The sequence below is a fragment of the Amphibalanus amphitrite genome, unplaced genomic scaffold, assembly GCF_019059575.1.
Source record: "Amphibalanus amphitrite isolate SeventyFive unplaced genomic scaffold, NRLGWU_Aamphi_draft 000703F_arrow, whole genome shotgun sequence".
Taxonomy (NCBI): Eukaryota; Metazoa; Arthropoda; class Thecostraca; order Balanomorpha; family Balanidae; genus Amphibalanus; species Amphibalanus amphitrite.
Genome location: NW_024882197.1, coordinates 317,530 through 340,652, shown reverse-complemented (window position 1 = coordinate 340,652; position 23,123 = coordinate 317,530). Strand labels below are relative to the sequence as shown.

The 23,123-nt window shown below is 50.5% G+C and overlaps 1 protein-coding gene across 1 annotated transcript; it reads right to left on the bottom strand.

The window, feature by feature from the left end:
• Positions 1-2,583: 2,583 nt before the first annotated feature.
• On the bottom strand, positions 2,584-18,888 carry LOC122364854 (26S proteasome non-ATPase regulatory subunit 6-like). The gene is made up of 7 exons (XM_043335632.1): positions 18,526-18,888; positions 17,266-17,471; positions 11,014-11,159; positions 10,530-10,749; positions 9,599-9,707; positions 5,116-5,284; positions 2,584-3,079 (listed from the first exon to the last, which is right to left on the bottom strand). The coding sequence occupies exons 1-7, from the start codon at positions 18,668-18,670 to the stop codon at positions 2,905-2,907; spliced, it is 1,170 nt and encodes a 389-aa protein (XP_043191567.1). The 5' UTR covers positions 18,671-18,888; the 3' UTR covers positions 2,584-2,904.
• Between the last annotated feature and the right edge of the window lie 4,235 nt (positions 18,889-23,123).

Genomic DNA, 23,123 nt, shown 5'->3' with positions numbered 1-23,123 from the left:
GTCTAAAGTAGGCTCTTGTAGCTCGATTATGAGGCCTATCGCACAAGGCTGATTCCATCGTAAACTCCACAATTACGATAAGCCCCCGAATCGGAACCATCTGGACCTTTCATCCGCTGGGCTCCTGGGTGGAACGTGTTGGCTCAGTCGGAACCCCAAAACGGACCGGAAATAGCGCCATCAGCAGTGCGATCACGCTCAGCCGATGGTGACGTCACCAGATTAAAAATGAAGGGTCTCCTCTTGTTTATGACCAGCTAGGCTAACGGCTTGCTGAAATAATCGAAACCCAGAGCCGATAATTCTAAGAATCTCGTGAAACCTCGTGCATAGAAAGTGGACACTTGCGCAACGTTACGTCAATGAAGCTTCAGCGGTCTGGAAGTCAGCCACATGCTCCACTAATAGCTACCACGACGGTGCCCAAACTAGACATGGATGACCGCAGCCAGAGCCATGTACACGTGCCGGTCACTGCAATCCTCTCAAAGTGTACCACAAGCTGGCGCATTAATTTTGGACACATTCCATTACGCCCTGTGCATAAGTGTCGGGCGCAGAGCCACTGGCCGATTTACGGGGGCTGTCGGGCCGATCTGCGCGGTGCCACGCCGCCGAAATAGGCGACAGATCCAGCGCGTCCTTTATTCATCGCCCCAATCTGAGCCGAAGCGACGTGACGTCACCAGATGTGGTCAGCTGGCGGGGCAGCGGACACGTGCGCAGTTCACCGGCCAGCCGCCGCGCTGGAGGAATGTGCGCCGCAGAGAGACCGCTGAGCTCTCGCCTCAGCTCGTCTTTTATCGAGTGGTGTCCGTCGATCGGGTGGGTTTTAGGACAAATCGCGGCACTTTCTCTCTGAGAGCACGGGTGTCGGACGGAGCGGGACGGGTTGGGCGCGGGACGGACATCGGTATGCAAACGATCGACGGGTGTGTTACGACGAGATAACGACGGTCGATATAAACTGTGCCGGCTGCCAGCACCGGAATCGGTGACGCCAGGAGTGGTTCTGAAATATGGCACCGGTGACGGTATCAGCGGGTTTATCTCACATTTTCATTAAATTAAATAAAATCACCGGTGACGAATTCAGCTGCTGCAGCCAGGAAAGCAGTGCACTGGGGTCACCGACACATTTCCCGGCAGAAAATTTAGGTCATTGGGAATCGCATAAAAATCATAAGTAGACACAACAATCAACATACATACTTAGTGCTTACTCCGAAGGCAAAGGAGCATACAAGTCGCAACAAAAAATTTAAAAGGACCACCATAACTAAAACTCACTGCTCACTGACCTCATTCTCTCTCGCCCCAAGCATACGTTCGCCTTCACGGCCCTCCACGTAGCCCCGGTAACTCGACTCTCTTGACCCTCCAAACCAGGAAGCCTCTAGACTCCGATTTACATCTAACCACAAAGCGTGTTCAAATGAATACCAAGCAGAAAACTGAAGTAAGTGGACTCCGCACGAAGACTTCAAACTCGGCTAATGCTATGAAAAGAGCGGGCGAACATTTTGATATTAGCGAAGATCGCCAAACATGATCGCAGCTACGTCGTAATGGAAAAGTCAGTGAAATAAGCGTCTTGGTTCGAGTCTGGTGGTGAAATTTCCGTGCGTAAAGTAAGAAAAGAAACCAACATCGCAGAAGAAAAAGCGATGCCCATCAGCGAAGCCGTCTGATGTTTGCGGTTGCCTCGACTCGGCGCAATCAGCTATGCAGAACGCTAAGGATGACAAACGAAACAGCGCTACTGAATTCGAGACAGAGCAGGAAAAGAGGAAAATCTCAGCACTTGGCATGCATTGTGGCCACCGCCCAAAGCCTGCGAGGACATCGCAACTAGAGTTACGGTAGAAACTATAGTACAGGGTCACGTAATAGTAGAATTCGGCCCGAATACGGTCAGCGGTTTCCTTAAAATACATTGGCAGGTCAATGAAGAAATATTACGCTTCAGCCTTCACTGACTGTCACAGTCAACGTAAAAAATCAATTAGACTTGCATTCTCAAGCCACGGTGAAACTGAAACGAAACAAATAATACAACTAGATCTCACAACCTCACCGGGACCGCATGTAGGCTTCCAACTTCTTTCTTCAATTTTAACATTCCCGTCACAATCTACTTACCTCGCCACCGTACTACGAAATCCATACGAGACTGGATGCTTTAGATAGAAAGTAAATTCGGAACTGAAAAGAATCAGCTACTGCTGTCTCATTGATTTCCATACCGGCTAAGGCATCGGTAGGTTTTCATTCATGTATACGCCCACGTGCTATATGTGAATGTGTTTGTGTGAGCCACCCTTCTCCGTATTTGGTTCTGTTCAGTATTTTCTGCATCGATCAGTTCCCATTAAATCGTAACTTGTATGATAACTGTATCAGTATAGAAATACAGCCACTCAGCAGAACAATCGTCCAGGGCTGCCCCCGGCCCTGAGCCAGCCGCGACCACCTGCTGATTTACACCCTCCTCAGGCTGGCGCCGGACGGGGCGCGGGCCGGGGCGGGGGCGGGGGCGGGGGCGGGGGCGGCTGGCCGACTGCCCAACGACGACACACGGGCGCCACCGGCGTCATACCGCGGTATTTTATTATCTCAGAGCGAAAACATCCAGGCTGTAGCTAACCAATGACGCCCGATCGGCGCCGCACTCTGTCGCCTTTCACCTCGATAGATCGGCACCACAGGGAGAGGCCAACAGAGTGGTGTGGCAGCGAGCTGCGGCCAGCGCACCGTCCGCCACCCAGTGAGGTGGAACGTGCGGCTCACACACAGAGCGGGTGAGGTCCGAGTCACCAGTCCGCACCACACGGCACCTCCACAGTAGTGTCTGTACACAGACCAGACTGAGTATCCGGCCTCAGCCGTCGCGTCTCTCTGTCACTAGATGTTGATGACCCGCGACAGTTTCTGTATGCGGTTGAGCAGGATGTCTCCCTGTTTGATGGTGTTCTGGTACTGATAATTTTTCGAGTCGGGCCGGTTGGTCTCCACCACGCCGCCCACCTTGTCCACCTTGGCGTGCAGTCTGCCCAGGTTGATGAAGCGGGCCAGCTCCCTGGAACAATGCCCGGGGGGCCGACTGTTAGTAACCGGGCTCGGCGCCGCGCACACCACCGCCTTTGTGTCTGACGCGGCGGCGCTCGTTTAGAGACCGATACATTGGGCCAGGTGGCCGGGGCGCTGCGGCGCGCGGCTGACGTAACCGGACAGGCAGGGGTCTGTTTACGGGACTGACTGCCGACACTTCATACCGCCAGTCAGAGGGGGTCGCCCAGACGCGCTTCACAGAGTGGGGACCAATCGAAAACCCCATCACCGGCAACAGAAGCATCCGTACCGTCAATCAGCGAGAGTGGTTTGATGACATACCTACTCCTGGGCGTTTGAGGAGCCACGCAATGCTAGGGGGAATGACTTAGAAGTGTCAAGATTTAGAAAGCGTGGCGAACGGTGCGAATGGGTAAATCCAGAGTTAGGATATGCACTGATGGTTGGAGAAGAGCAGCCTAGATGTGGAGAAAAAAGAGGATATAAAAGAGAAAGATAAAAAAGAGGACAGGACCAATCTTCACCATAAAATATTGACAGTGTATCTAATATTCTTTTGGTAGCACACCAGCTCCAATTTTGTTCGATTTGAGTGGAAAGTAAAATATAATATTTACCAATCTCATAGTTGCTTTCCGTAAAATATCGTTGACAATAACTGAGTGAGTATCATTCACAACAAACTTTTTTAAGCCATTAAGATAAATGAAACTTGTATGCATCCGAAACATACGGAAACATCCATTTCAAAGGCGCGTCTGTCACCATTTGTAGGTACTCGTGGAAAAGCCATTCCTAACTTCGCTGGCGGCTAAAGCCTACCTCACGACCCGCCTGTGAGCGGCTCAAAGTGCTGGGAATTTCTGTCCCGCGGGGGCCGTTCCACCCAGCGCTGATCATATCACCGACACGGTAGAGCCGAGACGGCGCCGCGCCGCCTCACTAACTCGATCGCAAACGCTTTCCGCGGCGGCCGATATGATTTGGCCAGATTATTGAGATAAAAGTATATCCTTTCGCGGTCATGGTCAGGAATCGAGACGATTCGTTTTGAATTGTTCTGAGCACAGAGGCACGATAACTTCTCATGATGCTACAGCCTACACTGTTTTCCAAGCATTCTGAAAGTATGTACCGTAGAAACAATTGAAAACAAAATTTCCTAGCAAAACACTGGGCATTGAAGAGGCAACGACCAAAGAGAAACAGTAAACTAGGCCGTCTTGACATGCTTCATGCATGTTAAATAGCAAGCCTGCCCTGATACTGCCATTTCCCATCTACCACAACAGTCTCGTCAAAAATTTAACAATTCCGACCCAGCGCAGGGCGGCCATCCGCCTCACGGCCCTGCTGTTACGAACTTCCTCGCGGCTCGCTCTCCGGACGTAACGAAGCCAATCGAATCAAAGTGCACGGGTCACTCACTGAGCGCATTGGCCGAGCAGTCGAGAATCGCAGCCAGGTTTAACGCCGTGTAAAATGTTACAGGCTTCTCTGAACGTGTACGGAACAAGACTAGTCCCGGAACGGATATTTCGTCGTGAGGAAAGCAGGAAGAAGGGGCGGAAACAGCGAGCGCCCATAGTACAATAGTACATACTTGAGATTAGCTGCTGCATCGATAGTATTGTTTTGGTCAGTGGTATTCCGACTCGGTCATCCCCTCTGATCAGACTTGGGACTTAAGCGACTCACCCTGGCCGCCCGAGAAGGTAACAGCCTCGGGATGGTAGTTTCACAGAGCACTGAACGCAAGACGCTCCAACCCACCCAGTGCGTGGAGACGGTCCCGAACAGGGTGTAATGGGCCGTCCCTGAGCAGCACGCCACTGCCCGGACACCGCACTTTACCGATGAGTGGCCGATAAAACGAGCCGCCAACGATCGCAGCTCCAGGGACAGTGTGCGCTGAGTACGACCATTGACCACAATCGCAACAGTTTTAGGGGACGCGTCTGTTTCTGTTTGGAAAGCTGAATATTAATTCCCACCCGACACTGGACCCTGTCCACCAAAACCGAACCAACAACTTTCACTCACTTGTCGATAAACTCCACCGAGACTCCGAAGGCGTTGGCCATGTACTGCAGGGTCAGACTGTTGTAGGACTCTAGCAGCTGCGAGTAGGCCATGATGCGCATCTCACGCACGTAGTACAGCACGTGGGGGGCGAAGTAGCGGTCCTCCTTCAGCACCTGCTCCACGGACGCTGCAGCGACAGACACAACACAAAGGTCAGGCCAAAGGTTAATTAGTCGAAGGAGATGAAAACGAATGCCTGCAGCCGTCACAACATTCTGCACAATCAATGATACAAAACACATAAAAAGCAAACACACAGTCGAATACAAAGGCACTCTGACAACGCAAAATCGAGAAAGTACGAAGTACAGCACACAGTAGGTAATCAATCTCATAACGCCACACAAGCACACACAATGTTTATTGAATCAAATACAACGAAAATGGAGACAAGCAACTACTAGCGAAACGTATATCACAACGACTGAGTACTGACACATATCGCCACTTTGTCTGCACACCATCTTCCACAAATATCCCCCTCTTCCTCCGGAAACTGACGTCGAAATCTCATCCCGGAGCTCGTGCTGCACGGAGCCCACCGCTCCCAGGAGACGCGCCGGTAAAGTCGATACGCTGATACTGGGCCGGCGGCGTCGACTCGTTACCACCGCTCTCTGACGCACGGAGAGCGGCCCCAGGCAAAAATAGCCGAGCGGTTCCCGTGTTCGAGCATGGCGGTAGTGATGACAATGAGCATCAGGTGGACACAGCCGCGGTGGGCCGTGGGGGCTGCGAGACTGGTTAGATGGCGGAGTGATTCGGCGGGCTGGGGAGTAGTCGGTGATTCAGCTCTTCTATGGTATGCCACAGTCGTTTTGATGAATATTAGTCAATCAGTCGTTCGTTATGGGCATAAAATGAAAACTGTATGTGCATTGTGCAACGCCAAAAAGCCCTAATATGCAATCAAAAATCTTTGTGAGAGCAATAACTGTAAACAAATACACATCAGAAAAGCACGGGTCGTGCGAAATCAGGGCGCTCGATGAAGGAGAAGGCGTCAAACCCGTGTCAGCACCTCATCCAACTAGATGTTTGCGCGCGGATTTAATTGCAACTCAGAAGTTCCAGAGAGTCGGTGGTAGCTACGTAAAAAGTCGGGTGAGATGACACTGCAATAATTTCACGTCTAACTTGACATCACAAACGCGAAAAGTCATCCAACCGTATTCTAAAATTAGACATCAAGATATATTTTTGGAAGACGAATTCGTCACAGTTGATGCTGGGAACTCAGGGCGTGTTTGAACACATGTGCGAAGCGGCGCTTTGGTACAAAAAGAAAGAAAACCATTGGAAGAATAACATCGGGGGATTTCTGGCTGGCCGTTCGCAGGTTCTCTTCGCCACAATCAACATAGCGGACAAACATGATAAAAGGGGAGTTAAATCTATGACAGCCACAGGGGAGAGGTAGCCTTTCAGCTGATGAAAAGAGACCGAAATCTCAACAATCGTATTCGGTGCAACAACACTAAATCAGTTTACCATCTTAAATGGCGAGAAAGTCAGCTTAGAAGAGCAAGCAGGGGTGAGCTGGAAGTTCGTCTTGTTGAATACAATTTATGCCCACTTTGTTTAAAGGGACCCTCCCACCTTAACATTAGTTTTGAGTTGAGATAGCCAAGTTTGCGGCCAGGCTCAGAAACCACCATTTATCCTGGTCGCAAGCCCCGCAGCTTTATGGTGTTCAAGAAATTTCTTCCCTTTACTTGCAGGGTGGGACCAGCGTGGTCCCTATCTCTTAACCATTACGGGAATCTGATGACGTCATCAGGCTTTCGAATGTCCGTTGAATGTTTGACTAAAACGTTTTGTAGCACGCGGTGGTATATGCTGCTTTGCGCGCAACAAATGCCGCACTTTCAAATAAAGTCGCTAGGAACAGCGGAGATCCCAAAAAGTAAACAAATGTAAAAGTCTAATATCTTGAAAACCGGTGAATATTTTTCGATGAAATTTGGTAGATATTCGTTTTTGCTCTTTCTGAAACGAGCGACATCACTTTCATGCCAATTCATTAACTTTTTTGAAGGTGGGAGGGTCCCTTTAATCGATGCTACACACTGCATATTTAGGCACGCGTGTCCAGTCTAGTAAAATAGACTACTTGGGTAATTATAAGCTACGATAAGCGCAAAAGACTGCAAAAAGGCTGAAGACTGATGGCCCACCTACCATCGCCAGACCCACCCACTGTAGTTGCCTCCCACCATCCACATTGTCCTCCTCCCACCAACTTCTGTCCCCGTCCACCGCCCCCCGGAGGCAGAGACCTTGTCAAACCGTTCACGGTCGGGCCTGTCTGTTTCTCCAGTCGTGAGAGCAGCCAGCCGGCGTCCTATTTACACTCGGAAACGGCTCGATAATTGGCTGCCAAACTGGCCAGGCCGGCGGCCGGCGCGTAAACACCCGGTGAATTTACAGTGGCACCGCCCGCCGGGCCGGGACTGGTCGAGAGGGCACAGGTGGGCCCAGTCGGTCCCCTGGCGGAGCACAGACACAAAACATTCAGCACTCAGACATGGGACAGACGAGAAACGCCCGTGACGAAAACGGGACCATTTAAACAGCTCTCGACATTGGTTTGTTGGGGGTTTGGGGGCAGGTCAACAGCGAGGTTACTTTGCGCCCATATGCCATTATGGTCAACCAAAGATTTAACGTGACATGTATATACCAGGCCTGAACATGAAATGTCCCTCAGTTCCACCGTTTCGCGCCACGCCTCATTTCGTATATTCGAATATTTTCACAACTTTTAAACAGCGTAAGCAAGAACATTTTCAGCAGACAATTTCTTTGCTCTGCAAAGCGAGCCCACTTTTCATGCTCTTCAGCTAGGTCGCCATAGTCACGCACAATTGGACTCTTCTTTTGCACCTCCTACCTAGCCTGCAAATCAATCCATCTGCTCTGTTCTCTATTCTGCTCTGCTCTCAATTGTGCTGTGCTGTGCTCTGTTCTCCACCCCGCCCCTCTCCCCTGCGACGACGTTACGACAGATTTCCATTCACCCACCGCCGCGTCTCGATTCCCCGCGGACTCGCAGGAGTCCAGCCTCCCACTCTACGCACAATCTCATCCCGCGGGGAGGCGGCAAGCGCGACAGGACCGCCCGACCCAGCGCCGCCGGGCTCCAACCGACCTTCACACCGACACCGGTGAGCCAGAGCCAAACTCAGGCTGACAGCGGCAGCGACTCGATCCCGACACGCTCGTAAAACTCTCGGTCGAGCGGTGTCGGTGACAGAGGCGGCGCACGGTGGAGAGAGAGTCTCCGTCGCCAGTCAGCGTGGATAGTCGTGGTGCTGAGACAGCACGCGTCAGTCGCCGAGGTGGCCGCGCGGACTGGCCAGGAGCCAGACGCGGGACACGCCACGCCGCGAGCGGAGGGACTGTGACGGACACGGCGATACGCCCGCCACGGACCGCGGACGGACAGGAGACCATGGACGGACGACAGACAGGGCAGCGACAGACCACAGCAGACACAAGCTGACGGACCGCGGATAGATGAGAGGTCATGGACGGACGACAGGACAGCGACAGACCAGTGGCGGATCCGGGGGGGGGGGGGCAAAATGGGCATTTGCCCCTCCCAAACGGCATAACTTTAACATTACGCCTATGGACGAGGCGTGGAAAGAATCGATAAATTGTTATGGTTTGCCCCCCCCCCCCAAAAAAAAACTCTGAGCTAGATCCGCCACTGCGACAGACCACATCAGTCAACCGTCAGATCATGAACAGACATACGAGAGATCATAAAGAAACGAAAGACGGACCTGACGCTAACCGACAGACCGCAAACTGACCGAAAGATCATAGACGACAGACCACAGCAGACCTAAACCGACAGACGAGACTAAATCCCCAGACGAGAGATCATGGAGAGACGACAGAGGGGCACCGACAGACCACAGACGACAGATTCCCGAGTCCCGACAGACACCAAAGACAGACCAGCGACAGACCAACCGCGCCGCGAATAGACAGACGTTAGACAGACGTTAGAATATGTACAGACAAGACAGATGACAGACGAGATATTATGGACAGGTGACAGACAGAGCACAATTTGCAGACGTTAGACGAGACGGAGCGACGCGTGCGGGCAGGCTGCGCTCATGATAGCGCCGACATGAGTTTCTGATAAACATCAAACAGCTGCAGTGACGGCTGGTATCCACAATTCGCTAGTGCCGATATAAAAGTCATCGCAGAAATAAACAAGACATTATCACTCATGAAGTGCGTCATATTGCACCAGAGAACAGGCGTAAAATCGAATAAATTGATTCAAAGAATTGACCGAAGTTGCGGCTATAAAAACAGACATAGGTGAAGCATAAAAAGCACATTCCAGTTGACAGCGCCACCTACCAACCAGCCTAGCCACTCTGTTTTTACCGTGAGCGGACTCGCACCAGCTTACCTAGCGCCTTGAAGAAGTCAGCGTAGCGACACTCGTAGAGGGAGAAGACGAACTCTCTGACGGCCGGCTCGCCGTGCAGGATCTCCAGGATCTCCGAGCCCTTCACCACCTGTGGCGACACGGTGCACAAGCGTCAGCGAGCGGCCTACACGCAACACGAGCGGTGGCTAGAATATAGCATCACCGCAATGGCTGCAAGGGATCTCGGTCTCAAATTCTAATAGTATAGCTTCAATGGCCGGTTAGGCGTACGATCTGCTTCAGTAATGCATGCAAGACAAAGGTGATTATCAAACTTGTAGCATTTTACAGTACACCAAACTAAAATCACAGCCGATCTTAGACTACGTACCTATATCGGGAAACACCAATTCCTTGATCTTTCTGCTCATCTACCCATGCCCCAGAACGCCAATCACTGATATAATAATCAACAGCATGGTCATGATATCATCACATGTCAAAGTTGTCACCCTGGGTGGATAAGAAAATGGTTCGCACGACAAAATGACAGCGGCAGATATTCTCACCACCGATCCGTCCCCGTCCTAATCCTGGTGGTGCTACCTAGATATGCCTAGTTCTAATCCTGGTGGTGCCCCCTAGATATGCAGCTCCCCAGCCCAGAGCTGCCATCTGGAGCAGCTATTCCGTACTTTGCCGGCACGCACCCTATTCCTGAGCTCCCCCGCAGACCCCAGGTCCTTTGTCCAGTGTCGCCACCTACAACATGCCTCGTCTCTCCAGTCCCGTGTCGCCACCATCCACCACTCTTCCTGAGCTCCCATGCCCCAAAGCCGCCACCAACCATATTCTTCAGCTCCTCAGGCCAAAGCCTCCACCCACCTTCTTCCAGAGCTCCAACTCCCCAATCTAGAGCCGCCATCTACCTTATTCCCGAGCTCCCAGATGCAGTTATACCACCACCCACCTTCTTCCTGAGCTCCTGTCGCGGCAGGGCGATGACGCTGCTGTAGACGGTGTACTTGACGAAGGTGACGTAGTCCATCAGCTCGTACGAGGTGAAGGTGGAGATGGTGTCCAGGAAGAGCTGAGCGGCCGCCTTGAAGTCGCGCACGGCCATCTGGTAGACGGCCTGGTAGACCTTGAGCCGGTTCCGTCTGTCCCAGTCGCCGCCCTCCTCGATCAGACTGCCGGCACGGACAGAACCGAGTCAGAGTGCAGTCAGAGCACAGAATCGGCGGTAGGTGAACAGCGGACAATGGATGAATGGTGCGCTTACTGCTAGAAATTGCCAGGAAAAAGCCAATAACTGTACAACGATCGTACAAATGCAGTAACCGAACTAGTGTTATAGCTTGTCAAACGTCATTCAACAAGTACAAAATCATGTTTAAGCCGACGTAACTCGCAAATGAATATATTTCAACTCGAGATCGATGTGGATCTCATACCTCTTCGCCTTCTCGATGTTCCTTGTGATGAGATCGTTGTCCATATAGAACAGGCCGATCCTGATGAGGTGGAAGACGATGTCGAGTCGCTGTCCCAGCGATACCGTCTTGTCGTACGTCTTTCGGAAGGCTGACACAGCACCGTCCTGCAAAACGCAAATTCATTTTTTACTAAATAACTGGATTGCGATGGGGCGAAACGACATTCAGTACTAATCGGTAATCAGGTATGCCAGGGCGTATTTTAACATGTTAACTGGGTCGGCAATTGCCGACCCAGTCACGGAGAATGCCGACCCAGTGACAGCCGTTTGCCGACCCAGTTGCCGCCCCCTCTAGGATGCAGCACGCACATGCAGGCTAGGTGCCGTCATTCATAGTGAGGCTGCTGCCCTCCGAAATGATAATGCCGCCTCTTAAAGTGAAGCAGCCGTCTATAGAAAGTGATGATCCCTCAACTCAATGTGACAGTGCCGCCCCTGAATCTGTTAGTAGCCCCACTCAATGTACCAAATGGTGCCGCCCTTCTAAGCATCTGTGGAGCCCCGCAATGTGATGATACCGCCCCTCAAGAAGATGATGCCGCCCCTTTCAGTATCGGTGGCGCCCCTCAATGTGATGGTGCCGCCCTCAAAGTGCCGGTGGCGCCCCTGAATTGATGGTGCTGCCCGCCAACGAGTCGGTGGCGCCCCTCAAAATGATGCTGCCGCCCCTTTAAGTGTTGGCGCCGCCCCTTACAGTGTCAGTGACGCCTTTCGAAGTGTCGGAGGAACCCACCAATATAATGGTGCCGCCCCTCTAGGTATGCACATAGCCCCTCATTGTGATGGAGCCGCCCCTCAAGCAGACGATGCCGCCCATCAAGAAGATGATGCCGCCCCTGAATGTGATGGTGCTGCCCGCCAACGAGTCGGTGGCGCCCCTCAAAATGATGCTGCCGCCCCTTAAAGTGTTAGTGCCGCCCCTCATAGTGTCAGTGACGCTCTTCGGAGTGTCAGAGGAACCCACCAATATAATGATGCCGCCCCTCTAGGTATCCACATCGCCCCTCATTGTGATGGAGCTGCCCCTCAAGCAGATGATGCCGCCCCTCAAGAAGATGATGCCGCCCCTTTCAGCATCGGTGGCGACCCTCAATGTGATGGTGCCTCCCTCAAAGTGCCAGTGACGCCCCTAAATGTGATGGTGTCTCCTGTCAACGAGTCGGTGGCGGCCTTCAAAATGATGCTGCCGCCCCTAAAAGTGCTGGTGCCGCCCCTTACAGTGTCAGTGGCGCCCTTCAAAGTTTTGGAGGAACTCATCAATACAATGTTGCCGCCCTCTAACTTTCTGTAGCGTCCCTCCATATACATAATGGTGCCGCTTCTCAAACCATCCGTGGCGCCCCTCAAAGTGATGGTGCCGCCCCTTACAGTGTCGGTGGTGTCTCCTCAAAAGTCAAGGTGCCGCCTCTCAAAGAAATGCTGGTGTCCCTCGAAGTGTCGGAGGCGCTCCTCAATGTCATGTTGCCGCCCCTCAAACCTTCCGTAACGCCCCTCAACGTCATGGTGCCGCCCCCCCCCCCAATGTGCTCACGGCGCCCTTAAATGTCATAGAAGCGCCGGTCAAAGTGATGACTGTGCTCCTGGCAGTGTCGGTGGCGCCCCGAACAGTATCGGTGGTGCCCCTCAAAGTGATGATGTCACCCTCAAACAAACGGTGGCGCCCTTCGAAGTATCGGAGTCCCTAAATATCATACCTATTGCCGCCCATTAACGATCTGTAGCGCCCCTCCATATGATGGAGCCGCCCCTTAACCCTCGCCGGACCTATTGGTTTTCTACATACGCGCCGGCCGAGGGGGGGGGGGTCGGGTACGACCCCCCCTCGCCGTTTCGCCCCTGGTGGAGCTAGCGCGTCGCGGAAAAAACGAGCGTGTGCGCCGTTACGAGACGCAGAGATTGGTACCCGATTTTAAGGTCCTAGGTCAACCGGTGACCTCTGAGGTCAGGTCAAGTGCCCCAAGGTACGGTTCAGTTGTTGGTGAATAACTTCGCAAAAAACGGCCGCAGAGCGCCGATTTTGGCAGCATCGTGTTCGTCTCGCTCAGGCGCGTCGAATGATATACTTTTTGTCCGGGTCAGGTCAACTTGGGGTGTTGACCTCAGGTCAAGGTCAGGTCAGCACCCCCAGGTCACGAAGTTGGTCGAAAGAGGTCATGTCGCATATCATTCGATTCGGCAGGTCTTCCTGAGTCCATTGGTGGCTTTTCCGACTCGCTAGCTCAATTTGATCAAGAGTTATTGACGAAAAACTAATATGACCTTGATGACGTCATAAATGACGTCACGCAAGGTCAACATTGCAAAAGTGACGCATCTAACCTTGCAAGGAGTGCATCAAATCACGATTCTGTGTGCTTGAGATAGTTGGAGATCGTTCCCGGCGCCAGAATAGCAGTTTTCATTTTTCCCCATTGACTTATAATGGTGAGGTCACGAAAATGACCTGACCTCATATGACCTTTAGGAAAAATCCGAGATATACAAGTTGTAGGACTCATAATGGATACTAGATCCTGCAAGTTTCATTTCCCTGTGACATCTCCTCTGGCAGTGAGGGCGTTGCGAAGTTGCGACATCTGAAGACCGTGCAGAGGTTCACTTATGACGTCATAGGTCAGTGACCTGACCTGACCCAAAAATGCGGTGGGTGTCAAAAGATCCGGCTTGGATCAAAGGTCAGGTATGCCAAGTTTCAGCTCTCTATCGCCAGCGTGTTCGGAGCTATCGCGAAAAAACCCTATGGGGGGGGGGCGGCACCCGCCCCCCCCCCTCGGCCGGCGAGGGTTAAAGCATCCGCGGCGGTCCTTAATCCTCGCCCGCACATGCCATTTTCCCATCCTAGAACGCACATGGGGGGGGGGTTGCCACCCCCCGCGCCATTTCGTTCCTGTTTGAGATAGAGCTTAGCAGTAAAGACCAAAAAGATTCTTTGGGAAGGGACAAATCCAATGATACCCAGTTTTATCTTCTCAGGTCAGTCATTGACCTTCCAGGTCAGGTCAAACTAAAAAATGTTGCTGTTTTGGGTCACCGTTGGATATCAAGTGCGCTGCTTATCAAATACCGATGACGATGCTGTTTTCTGGTGCCAAGCCAGCTAGAACCTCTTTGTCACACTATCCGACCAGAATTTTGCTGCTGAGGTCATTTCAGGTCAAGTTAGGTCAAGGTCAATTATATGTGTTTGTATGTCTGTGTGTGTCTGTGTGTATGCTGATGTGTGCACCGATTGTTTTTGGGTCCATATCACATGAAATCATGATCTGAGAAGCTATTACCAAAAATGCAGTCAAAAAACTTCAAAACAAAAGTAAATTCAGCTTGCCTAAAACGCAATTATCTTAGATGACCTAGGTTGACCTTGACCCTGACCTTGACCCTGTACATCGTCGAACAACATGTTCCATGATAGGTGGGAGGTAAGACTGGCAAAAAAGGCCGAAATCAGGGTGTCAAAAGCTCACAAGGCCCATGGCAAACGCAAGATGTTGAGAATTGGCCATTTGGGTCATGACATGACCTGAAAAACAAGGTCATATCTCCGAAACCAAAAATCACAGAAAATTGAAATTTTCAGTGGACATCAAGAAAGGATAGATGAGCAGCTATACGAAAAATCAGCCTTCTAGCTCTAAAAATGTTGAGTGCAGAGCAGAAAGACTGCCTGGGGGGGGGGGTGGCAACCACCCCCCCCCCCATGTGCGGGCGAGGGTTAAAGTTACAGTGCCGCCCCTTACAATGGGGTGGCGTCCTCAAAATAAAAGTGATGTTGCCCCCCCCCCGAGTAATGTTGGCGTCTCTTCAAAGCATCGGAGGCGCTCCTCATTGTCAGTTTGCCCCACATCACTGCGCACATGGCATCCTTCAATGTAATGGTGCCACCCCCAACGCTCAAAGAGATAATTGCGCTTCTCACAGTGTCGGTGGTGCCCCTCAAAGTGGTTTAAGTGCCCTAAAAAAGTTGGTGGCGCGCCTCAAAATGATGCTGTCGTCCCTTAGCATATCTGCAGCGCCTCCAAAATGATAGTGCCTTCCCTTAACCGGCGCCGGGCTGAGGTTTGAACCCCCCTCCCGACCCCTATAACTTGGCTACTGGGCCACGTAGCGACACGCGGTAAGCGGCATTCGAAAGAGTGTCAAAAACTACTTGGGTTAGTTGGTTAACCGTACTTTGGTTAGGTCAAGTCAAATGTCAAATATCAGGTGACCAGAGGTCATCAAAGGTGAAATGTTGTCTGTTTCAACATTTATTGACAAACTGGCGCATACCTCGTGGAAGAATAGAACTACAGCACCGCGAAAAAAGCGCATTCGATTGCTCTTCAAAGTTCCTATAAAGTCCTCAGACTTGACCTAACATCAACGGCTTAACCTCCAGAGCACAACTAGTTTAACCCGTGCCGGGCCGGGGAGGGTTGGAGTGGACAGTGGACCCCCCTCCGCCCCTCTACTGAGCTGTTTTAACGAAGAACCTTTTTACTGTAAAAATTATTGACTCACGAAAGTTATGACATTGTTTTTTCAGTACTGTGCTCCTCTCGTCGAGATGCGTCGAATGAACTATAATTTGACATTCAAATGTCATTTGGGAAATTTGAGCTCATGTCCAGGTCATGACCTGACTGGTAAAGGTCACGTTGCATATCAGTCGATTTGTATCGTCAAACTGATATCATCTAAGGTGTTTTCATCGCCCAGGCATGTCGCATGTCTCTATCAGAAGTTATTGAAAAAACTGATGGAGGCCTTCCATGACCTGACATGACCTCAAGGACATAACGAGGGGTCGTGGGTGGCAATTTTCCGATTAAGTGTTTCATTTTTAATTGTTTTATGATGTTTAAATTCGTTAACTTTGACATTTGTCTACCTAAAAAAAGAGGCATGCATGCCCTGATTTTCTCCCATTTCCTTATACCTAATGGAAGGGTCGCAAAATTGTCCTTACCTTTGGTCAAAGACATAGCAATTTCGAGACTTACATTTTATATATACAGTTACACACTGTTTGTCTTATCAATCGCTGAAGTTATAAAGGGATCGTTCAGTCGGTGTATCTATGGTGAGCATTTGCCTGTTCCGTAGCTCAGTTGGTAGAGCACCGGACTCCCCGCATTGTCTTCACTTGCGTTTTGTCCGCCGGCCGATCCGGAGAGAAAGTTACCGAGTGAAGGTCATTCAAATTTCAAAAACTCAATGAAAATGTCACTGGGGTCACGAAAATATTTGAGTAGGTAGGTATACCATTCATTAACTTGGGGGGGGGGGGGATGAACGTATCGTTACAAATCAATACGCTGTTCATTACGCGAGTAACTAACGAATAAAAAATGTATGACTTCATCCTTACTCCACCTGCTCTCCTCCCTCTCCATAAAAAGAGAGTTAATTGTGTTGCATTTTATTTAGATGCAGAAAAATAGAGGCGTCAAAGGATATGGCCCAATATCAGCGACCCTTGCTGTGTAAGCAATGGGGCTTGCAATGGGGTATGACAAGTGGGGGTAATGGCCCCGTCCAGCGCCCATAAAGTGGGCACCACTCGTGCGACCTGCCGACCACTGTTCTAGAGCCATAAAACACCGTGAATGTTTTAAGCTTGACGATACGGATCGACTGGTATGCAACATGTTTTATTTATGGTGAGTTCATGAACTTGACCTCAGGTAAAATTTTTAAATCAATTTTTGTAAAGTCAAATTATAGTTCATTTGTCGCGTTATGACACGAGAAATACTAGTTATATCCCGGAAAAATAGACGTAATACCGCTGAGCTTAGGTAGGTTGAATCTGAAGTCATTACTTAGAAAGAGTTATAAAAGAACCGTCGAACATGTCTTTTTTGTCATTAAATATCAGTAGGTATGGCGCTCCCTCAGATGCCAAGTGCCGCCCCTATGAGTGCAAAATGCCGCCCCTAAATGTGATTGCCGACCCAGTGAAAATCCCTTAAAATACGCCCTGAGGTATGCACATATATCAAGTGGATTTTCAGTTGCTCTCACACCTCAACAATTTATCAAACGAGAGTCAACGTCTAAACAGAAGACAACTGAGAGCAGCATTTTTCTGATCACAGCATTGAGCATAGCTAATTAGAAATCCAATCAACCCTCGCTGTATTTTTGTGATCACAGCATAACTCATGCAAAATCGATTCACCCCACTAATCCCAGCGTCCTCCGCCGCCAGAGCCGGACATCTTACCTTGTCACCGATACGGCAGAGGTGTTCCGACTTGGCCAGGTTCGCCTCGCGGACCTCCATCTCGCTGAGATTCTGCTCGGCATCGTCAATCTTGGCGTCCAGCTCCTTGAGCCGGGCAGCGTTGTGCTCCTGCATGGACTGCAGCAGCGACACGTCCGGACTCCAGCCCAGCTGTTTGCACGCGTACTCGTACAGCGGAGCCATGTCTGAGGGAGAGGGCGGGAAGGGTGGGTGGGTGGGTGGGTGGGTGAGGAGACTGTAATGGGGGTACCTGCTCGTGGGGAGAATCTGCTATTGACAACACGAGTGACAGGGATTTGTTTAGTCTTCAGTGTGATCTGAATTGGCTACATTATAGGTCCCAGACTTGGCACGTCACTCTAAATCTGATCAATGCTCTCGATTACTAACTGAAATCAAAACCACTTCCGGTCTGCTTTAGCCATAGACCTCTGTATACCAAGGTCTACTCTATACAGAGGTCCATGCTTTAGCTGTTTAGCGTTGGCAGAGCCGTGCTCTCTCATGTCACTAGCGTGAGGGACCCGAGTGTCACACTTATGTCCAATGAGTCCTAGAATGTGGAAGTGTGATTTGGGCAGGGGCAGCACACTTGCATCTGGAAAGACTGAAACACTCTCAGCACGAGTTTTGGAATTTTTAGTGGGCAATAAATGCAATCATTTTGACATGACCATTTATGAGGGCCTGCAGACTGCATCACACGTTTAATAAAATCGTTTCACATGAGAAGCATCATACTGCCTTAGACCTCTCATTTCTGTTTGTCATTTTATCAGGAAAGATAGAAAGCTTGCTTTCTCTTAATTCAGTTTTCATTATGCTCCCCGGTCCATGCGGCTTGTAGCTCTGAGGCCTTCTTTGTGCCGCCAAGAAGAGTAGGTAATGACATCAATGTCTGTGCTCTTTTCTTGACTGACATGTGCTTAAACACATTTATCCTCATTTATCTCTCTTTTAACATTTTAAATCATTCAAATTCTGCTATGCACAGGCTGTATTAATTTTACACTAAGTTTTAAACCTTTGTAAATTGTAATGCTAACTGAAATTTTTGATGGGTTGGGGCGGGCCACTTTCCAAGCTTTCGAGGATGAGGATTCTGGATTGGGATGTTCTTTCCTTTTACATTATTTTTCTTTATCTTAGAATCTTAAGATCTTAGAGGATGTTAAAGGCTTGTACAGCCTGTATCTGCACTCTAGGATGAATAGAATAGGTAGGTAGGTAAGCACTCACAATCTTCTCGTATGGCATCCATTAGTTGTTTCTTCAAAGTGGTATCATTCTTCATTGACGGCAAGGTCAAATTGAAAATCCATTGGGCTATTTCCAACTTTGGGTTCTTCTCAAGGCCCTGCTCTTCCATATTTTCAATAGGCATTTTGATTTGAAACTTTAAACGCTAATATCAATATTTCAACGTGAACTAACAGACACTCCAAAACACTCTTTCACAGAGTGTTGTATCGAAAGTAGGCACCTGTTCAGCTTTGCGGTAATATTTCACTTCTTAGCCAGCCGATCCAGCCCACTGTTAATTGTTATTGCCTAAAATGCTTTAATAAATAGCACCCAGCACGGCATATAGTGATACCGTGCCTTCACAACAAACAAAATTAGCACAAATACTGACGCGCCCGGTGCGCCAGGATTGAAATGCTTGTCATTTGTTTACAACTTTAGTAAAGTTCGTGAGAAGTTTTATTGTTTTAATTTTAATACTTCGTATCACAAAAAAATCACTTTCAACGGTACAAAAAATAAGTAAGAATTTATCCAATAATAATAATGTAAATGTATTGGTATTTTATTTGATGCAGATCAGCTGATCGGTCGGTTTGAAAGAGCGGCGTGTTTGAAAACGAGACGACGCGTTGACGACGCGCGGGGCGCGGAGTGTGAAAACGCTTCGGGTGGTTATTCGATTCTTCTTATATTCGTTGTAAAGCCTTCATTCAACCGTTATTTGCCTTTGTATCTATAAGACATAACTCTTGGTTGATATTGCAGTCGAAGAAAGCATCGACCAACTTGAACTTCTTCGGTGAGTTCAAGTTAGAGACATAGGCGGCGGAACGATTTGAGACAAGGGTGAGGGGGGGGCACCACGGCTCAAGGAGCCAAACCTAGGGTACCCCCAAATCCTGTTTTCTCATCGGATTTAGGCCACTTATTTTTCGTCACAGCCCTGACACGATGATTTTTTTTTTTACTAAACGAAAATGGCAGTTAACCCCCGTATGCAGGGGTGTAATTTTATGTCTCTTTGTGGGGGCATATGCACCCACAATCCTGAATAATGCCCCCACAATGATGAAAATGCACTCACAAGTCTTTTACAAGGCTGCAAGCGTCCTTTCGAGAGCACGGTGCCCTTCGCATGCTCTAACGGCGTCCTCCTGACCGTCTCGCGTTCATGGATAATATAGCGTTTTTAATCACTCGGCGCCCTTCTGGGAGAATGGCGCACTTTTGACAGCACCGCGCCATTCTCATGGTCTAACGGCGCCCTCCTGACCATCTCGCGTCCTTAGGTCTCTGTTCACCGTGTATCCCTCGACTGTTCGGCGCCCTTCTGGCCTCTCAGCGCCCCTGAACCACATATCGACACCTTTTTTTTAACCCCACATTTGTTCTCCGGTGAATTTCAGACAAGTTAGTTAGAGACCTTCAAAAAAGGTACAATCACTCCATTTTTCTCAAGTTTGTCTGTCTTGGCAGATAAAGCAAGACCAGAACAGGCCTACGAGCACACATATTTGATCAGGATCGGACGATTGGACACTTTTAAAAGGAGATCTTTCGTGCCTCCCGGAAATTCACGGGAGAGCAGATGTGGGGTTAAAAAAAGGTGTCGATATAGCGTTTTCAATCACTCGGCACCCTTTTACGAGAATGGCGCCCTTTTCATGATCTCAAGGCGCCCTCGTAACCATCTGGCGCCCCCACGTCCCCACCAACGTAGCACTACTTACTGACTGTGCGGCGCCCTTCTGGCCTCTTAGCGCCCCTGGACCACATAGCGTTTTCAATCACTCGGCGCCCTCCTAAGAGAATGGCGCCCTTTTCATCGTCTCACGGCGCCCTCGTAAGTTGTAACCGTCTGGTGCCTCCACATTTGGTGCCCCTCCTATACTGGATGGCGCCTCTCTACATCTTTTTTACGTCCTTCCGGTCAGTTTCCACTTTTAAGCGTGTATTTGCTTAGTCAGACACGTCACTTGAAGCGCCATTCGGCTAGCAATATTATCAAATTCGGTGTTAATTTAGGCTCCCACATAAAGAATATCTATCGCGCCCCAAAACGGCCTGGCGCCGGGCGCCCCTACAGCTGGGCACCCACAATCATTTTAGGGAAATTACACCCCTGCCTGTATGTGTGGTTAACTTTAAGCTGATCCTCAAGTACCTATGTATGTGTTTGTCTCTTCCTTATTGTCGTTTGATAAATTCCATTTATCCTACATGTATAATTCCCAAGAAGCCATCGCAGTACTAATCAGTGGCGAATCCCAGGGGTGAGGTCACATGGGCCATGACTTAGGGCCTGGGGTCACCACATGCCTGCCAGGAGCACCACAGGCCTGACAGCCGACAGGGGCATCACAGGCCCGCCAGGGATGCCACAGGCCTAGCAGGGGCACCAGGGGCCTGTCAGTGACACCACAGGCCTGTCAGGAGAACCATCGGCCTAGCAAAAGCACTACAGGTCTTCCAGGGGCACCACAGACCTGCCAGGGGCACTATCGGCTTCGCAGGGGAACCACCGGCCTCGCAAGGGCACCATGGGCCTGTCAAGGGTACCACAAGCCTGTCGTTGGCAATTTAGGATTGTCAGAGGCACCACAAACCTGTCAAGGGCACCTGCGTTCTAACGGGCACCACAAACCTGCCAAGGCCCAGGGACACCACAGGCCTAGCAAGGACACCACAGGCCTGTCAGGGGCACCACGGGCCTGTCAGGGCCCATGGGCACCTAAGTCATGTCAGGGCCCACCGTAGGCTTGTCAGGGGGCAGGGTAGGTAGGTACCACAGTCTTTCCAGGGGCACCAGCGGCCTAGCAGGGGCACCAGTCATCACATGACTAACCAAAAATAAAGAAAATAGAAAAAAAAACTGAAAATAGGGCACCACCAAAATTAAGTGGCCGAAATCCGTTGAGGTTTTAATTTTGGGCATAGGTAGGGGCACCACTTCGATTCATGACCCTCACCTTGGAGTTTTCCCGAATCCGCCCCTGGTACTAATACATCAAATTTAAGGGGGGGCACCTTGCTATTGGTGCCCCCCTTGCAGAATTCAAGGGGGGGCACGGTGCCCCGGTGCCCCCCCCCCCCGTTCCGCCGCCTATGGACTTAGAGATTGATATCCCAATCCCCAAGGATATCTCGATCTGAGGACTGAGATGGAACTGGAATTTCTTCCAGCGAGTCGTCAACAAACTAGCTTTATCAGTATATATCATTTAACGCCATTTTTTGAATGAGTGCAAATTAGGACCGAAACCTTAGTAATTCTTTATCAATTCATCATTTGGTTAACCATTATGTAGATCCATGTCATCAGTCATGTGTGCTGAATTTGAATTCCAGTTCAAGATCATCCTAATCAGGTACCTACCCACCTAATCACAAATATTGTTGATTGTTGGGACAAATTATGTAGTCTGGGTTGGATTGCGATTGTTGAAACACTTTTGAAAGCTCGAAGAAGCATTTTTGAAAGCTCAAGCTGGCTTTGAGCATTCATATTTAATAAAGGAATTGAAATTCCAATCAGGCTTGATTCCTACTTATCAATGCTGCAGGTGAACTAGATCGCCATCACCATATCATCATTTTGGTAATGATATGTTACTGCCAGGGCACTAAAGAGTACTGCCCACTCCAACCTCTATCTGTCCCTCCCGTCGACAGATGGCTCCAGTGAAGCGACCCCGGGTGGAGTCGGAGACGTCCGCCGGCGCCGGAGGAGCTGCCCCTCCGGCCAGCAAGCGGCCCCGCGCCGTGTCAGCACGGGTAGACACCGGCCTGCGGGCGGGGTCGGAGGCGGGGGCGGCGGCCCAGCAGCCGCCCAGACAGCGAGCCCCGCTCAAACGGCCGCCCATGGCCCCCCGTCAGTCGGGGCAGGACCGACCGACGAGCGTCCCTCGGGCCGCCTCAGTGCCGAAGGTTGGTAGCACAGATGCACGAATAACGAGTGTCAGCTATGGGAATTACAAATTTATTTACAGGACGAGTTTTTATCTTCAAACAAATGTTCAGATAATGTAAGTTTATAGATGAATTCTAAAAGGATGATCAGGGTGATGGGCGTAAAATGACCTCGCAGTCGGTGCGCCCCTAAACCCCAACAAGCAAACAAACAAACTAAAAGGATGATGAAATCAGGGAATTTCTATTTCATTTAAGCGCAAACAGAATAATATTTAGCTTAAAATTTATGCTTAACGTTTTGATGATGCTACTGCAACAAGCCTCCATAAATGAGTGTCAGTGTCATCCCTCAGTGCGCGTGTCGCTCTCCCCAGATGGCCACGCTGAACCGTCCTGCCACTGTCAGCAGCGAGCAGCTGGAGGCATGGCGTGCGGCGCGCCGCCAGAAGCTGGCCGAGCGGATCCTGCGCGGTCGCCAGGGCTCGGCCGACGCCGCCGCAGCCGCCGCCTGCCTGGGCCTGGGCGCCGAGCGACAGCGCGGCTCGGCACCGTCCCGGCCCCGCGCGGTGGCCTCCCGCGTGCTGCAGCCGCGGCCGACTGCCGCCGCTCCCAGCTCGGACGACGGTGCGCGCAAACGACCTATCGGCGCTGCAACCGCCTCGACGTCGGCCCAGCGG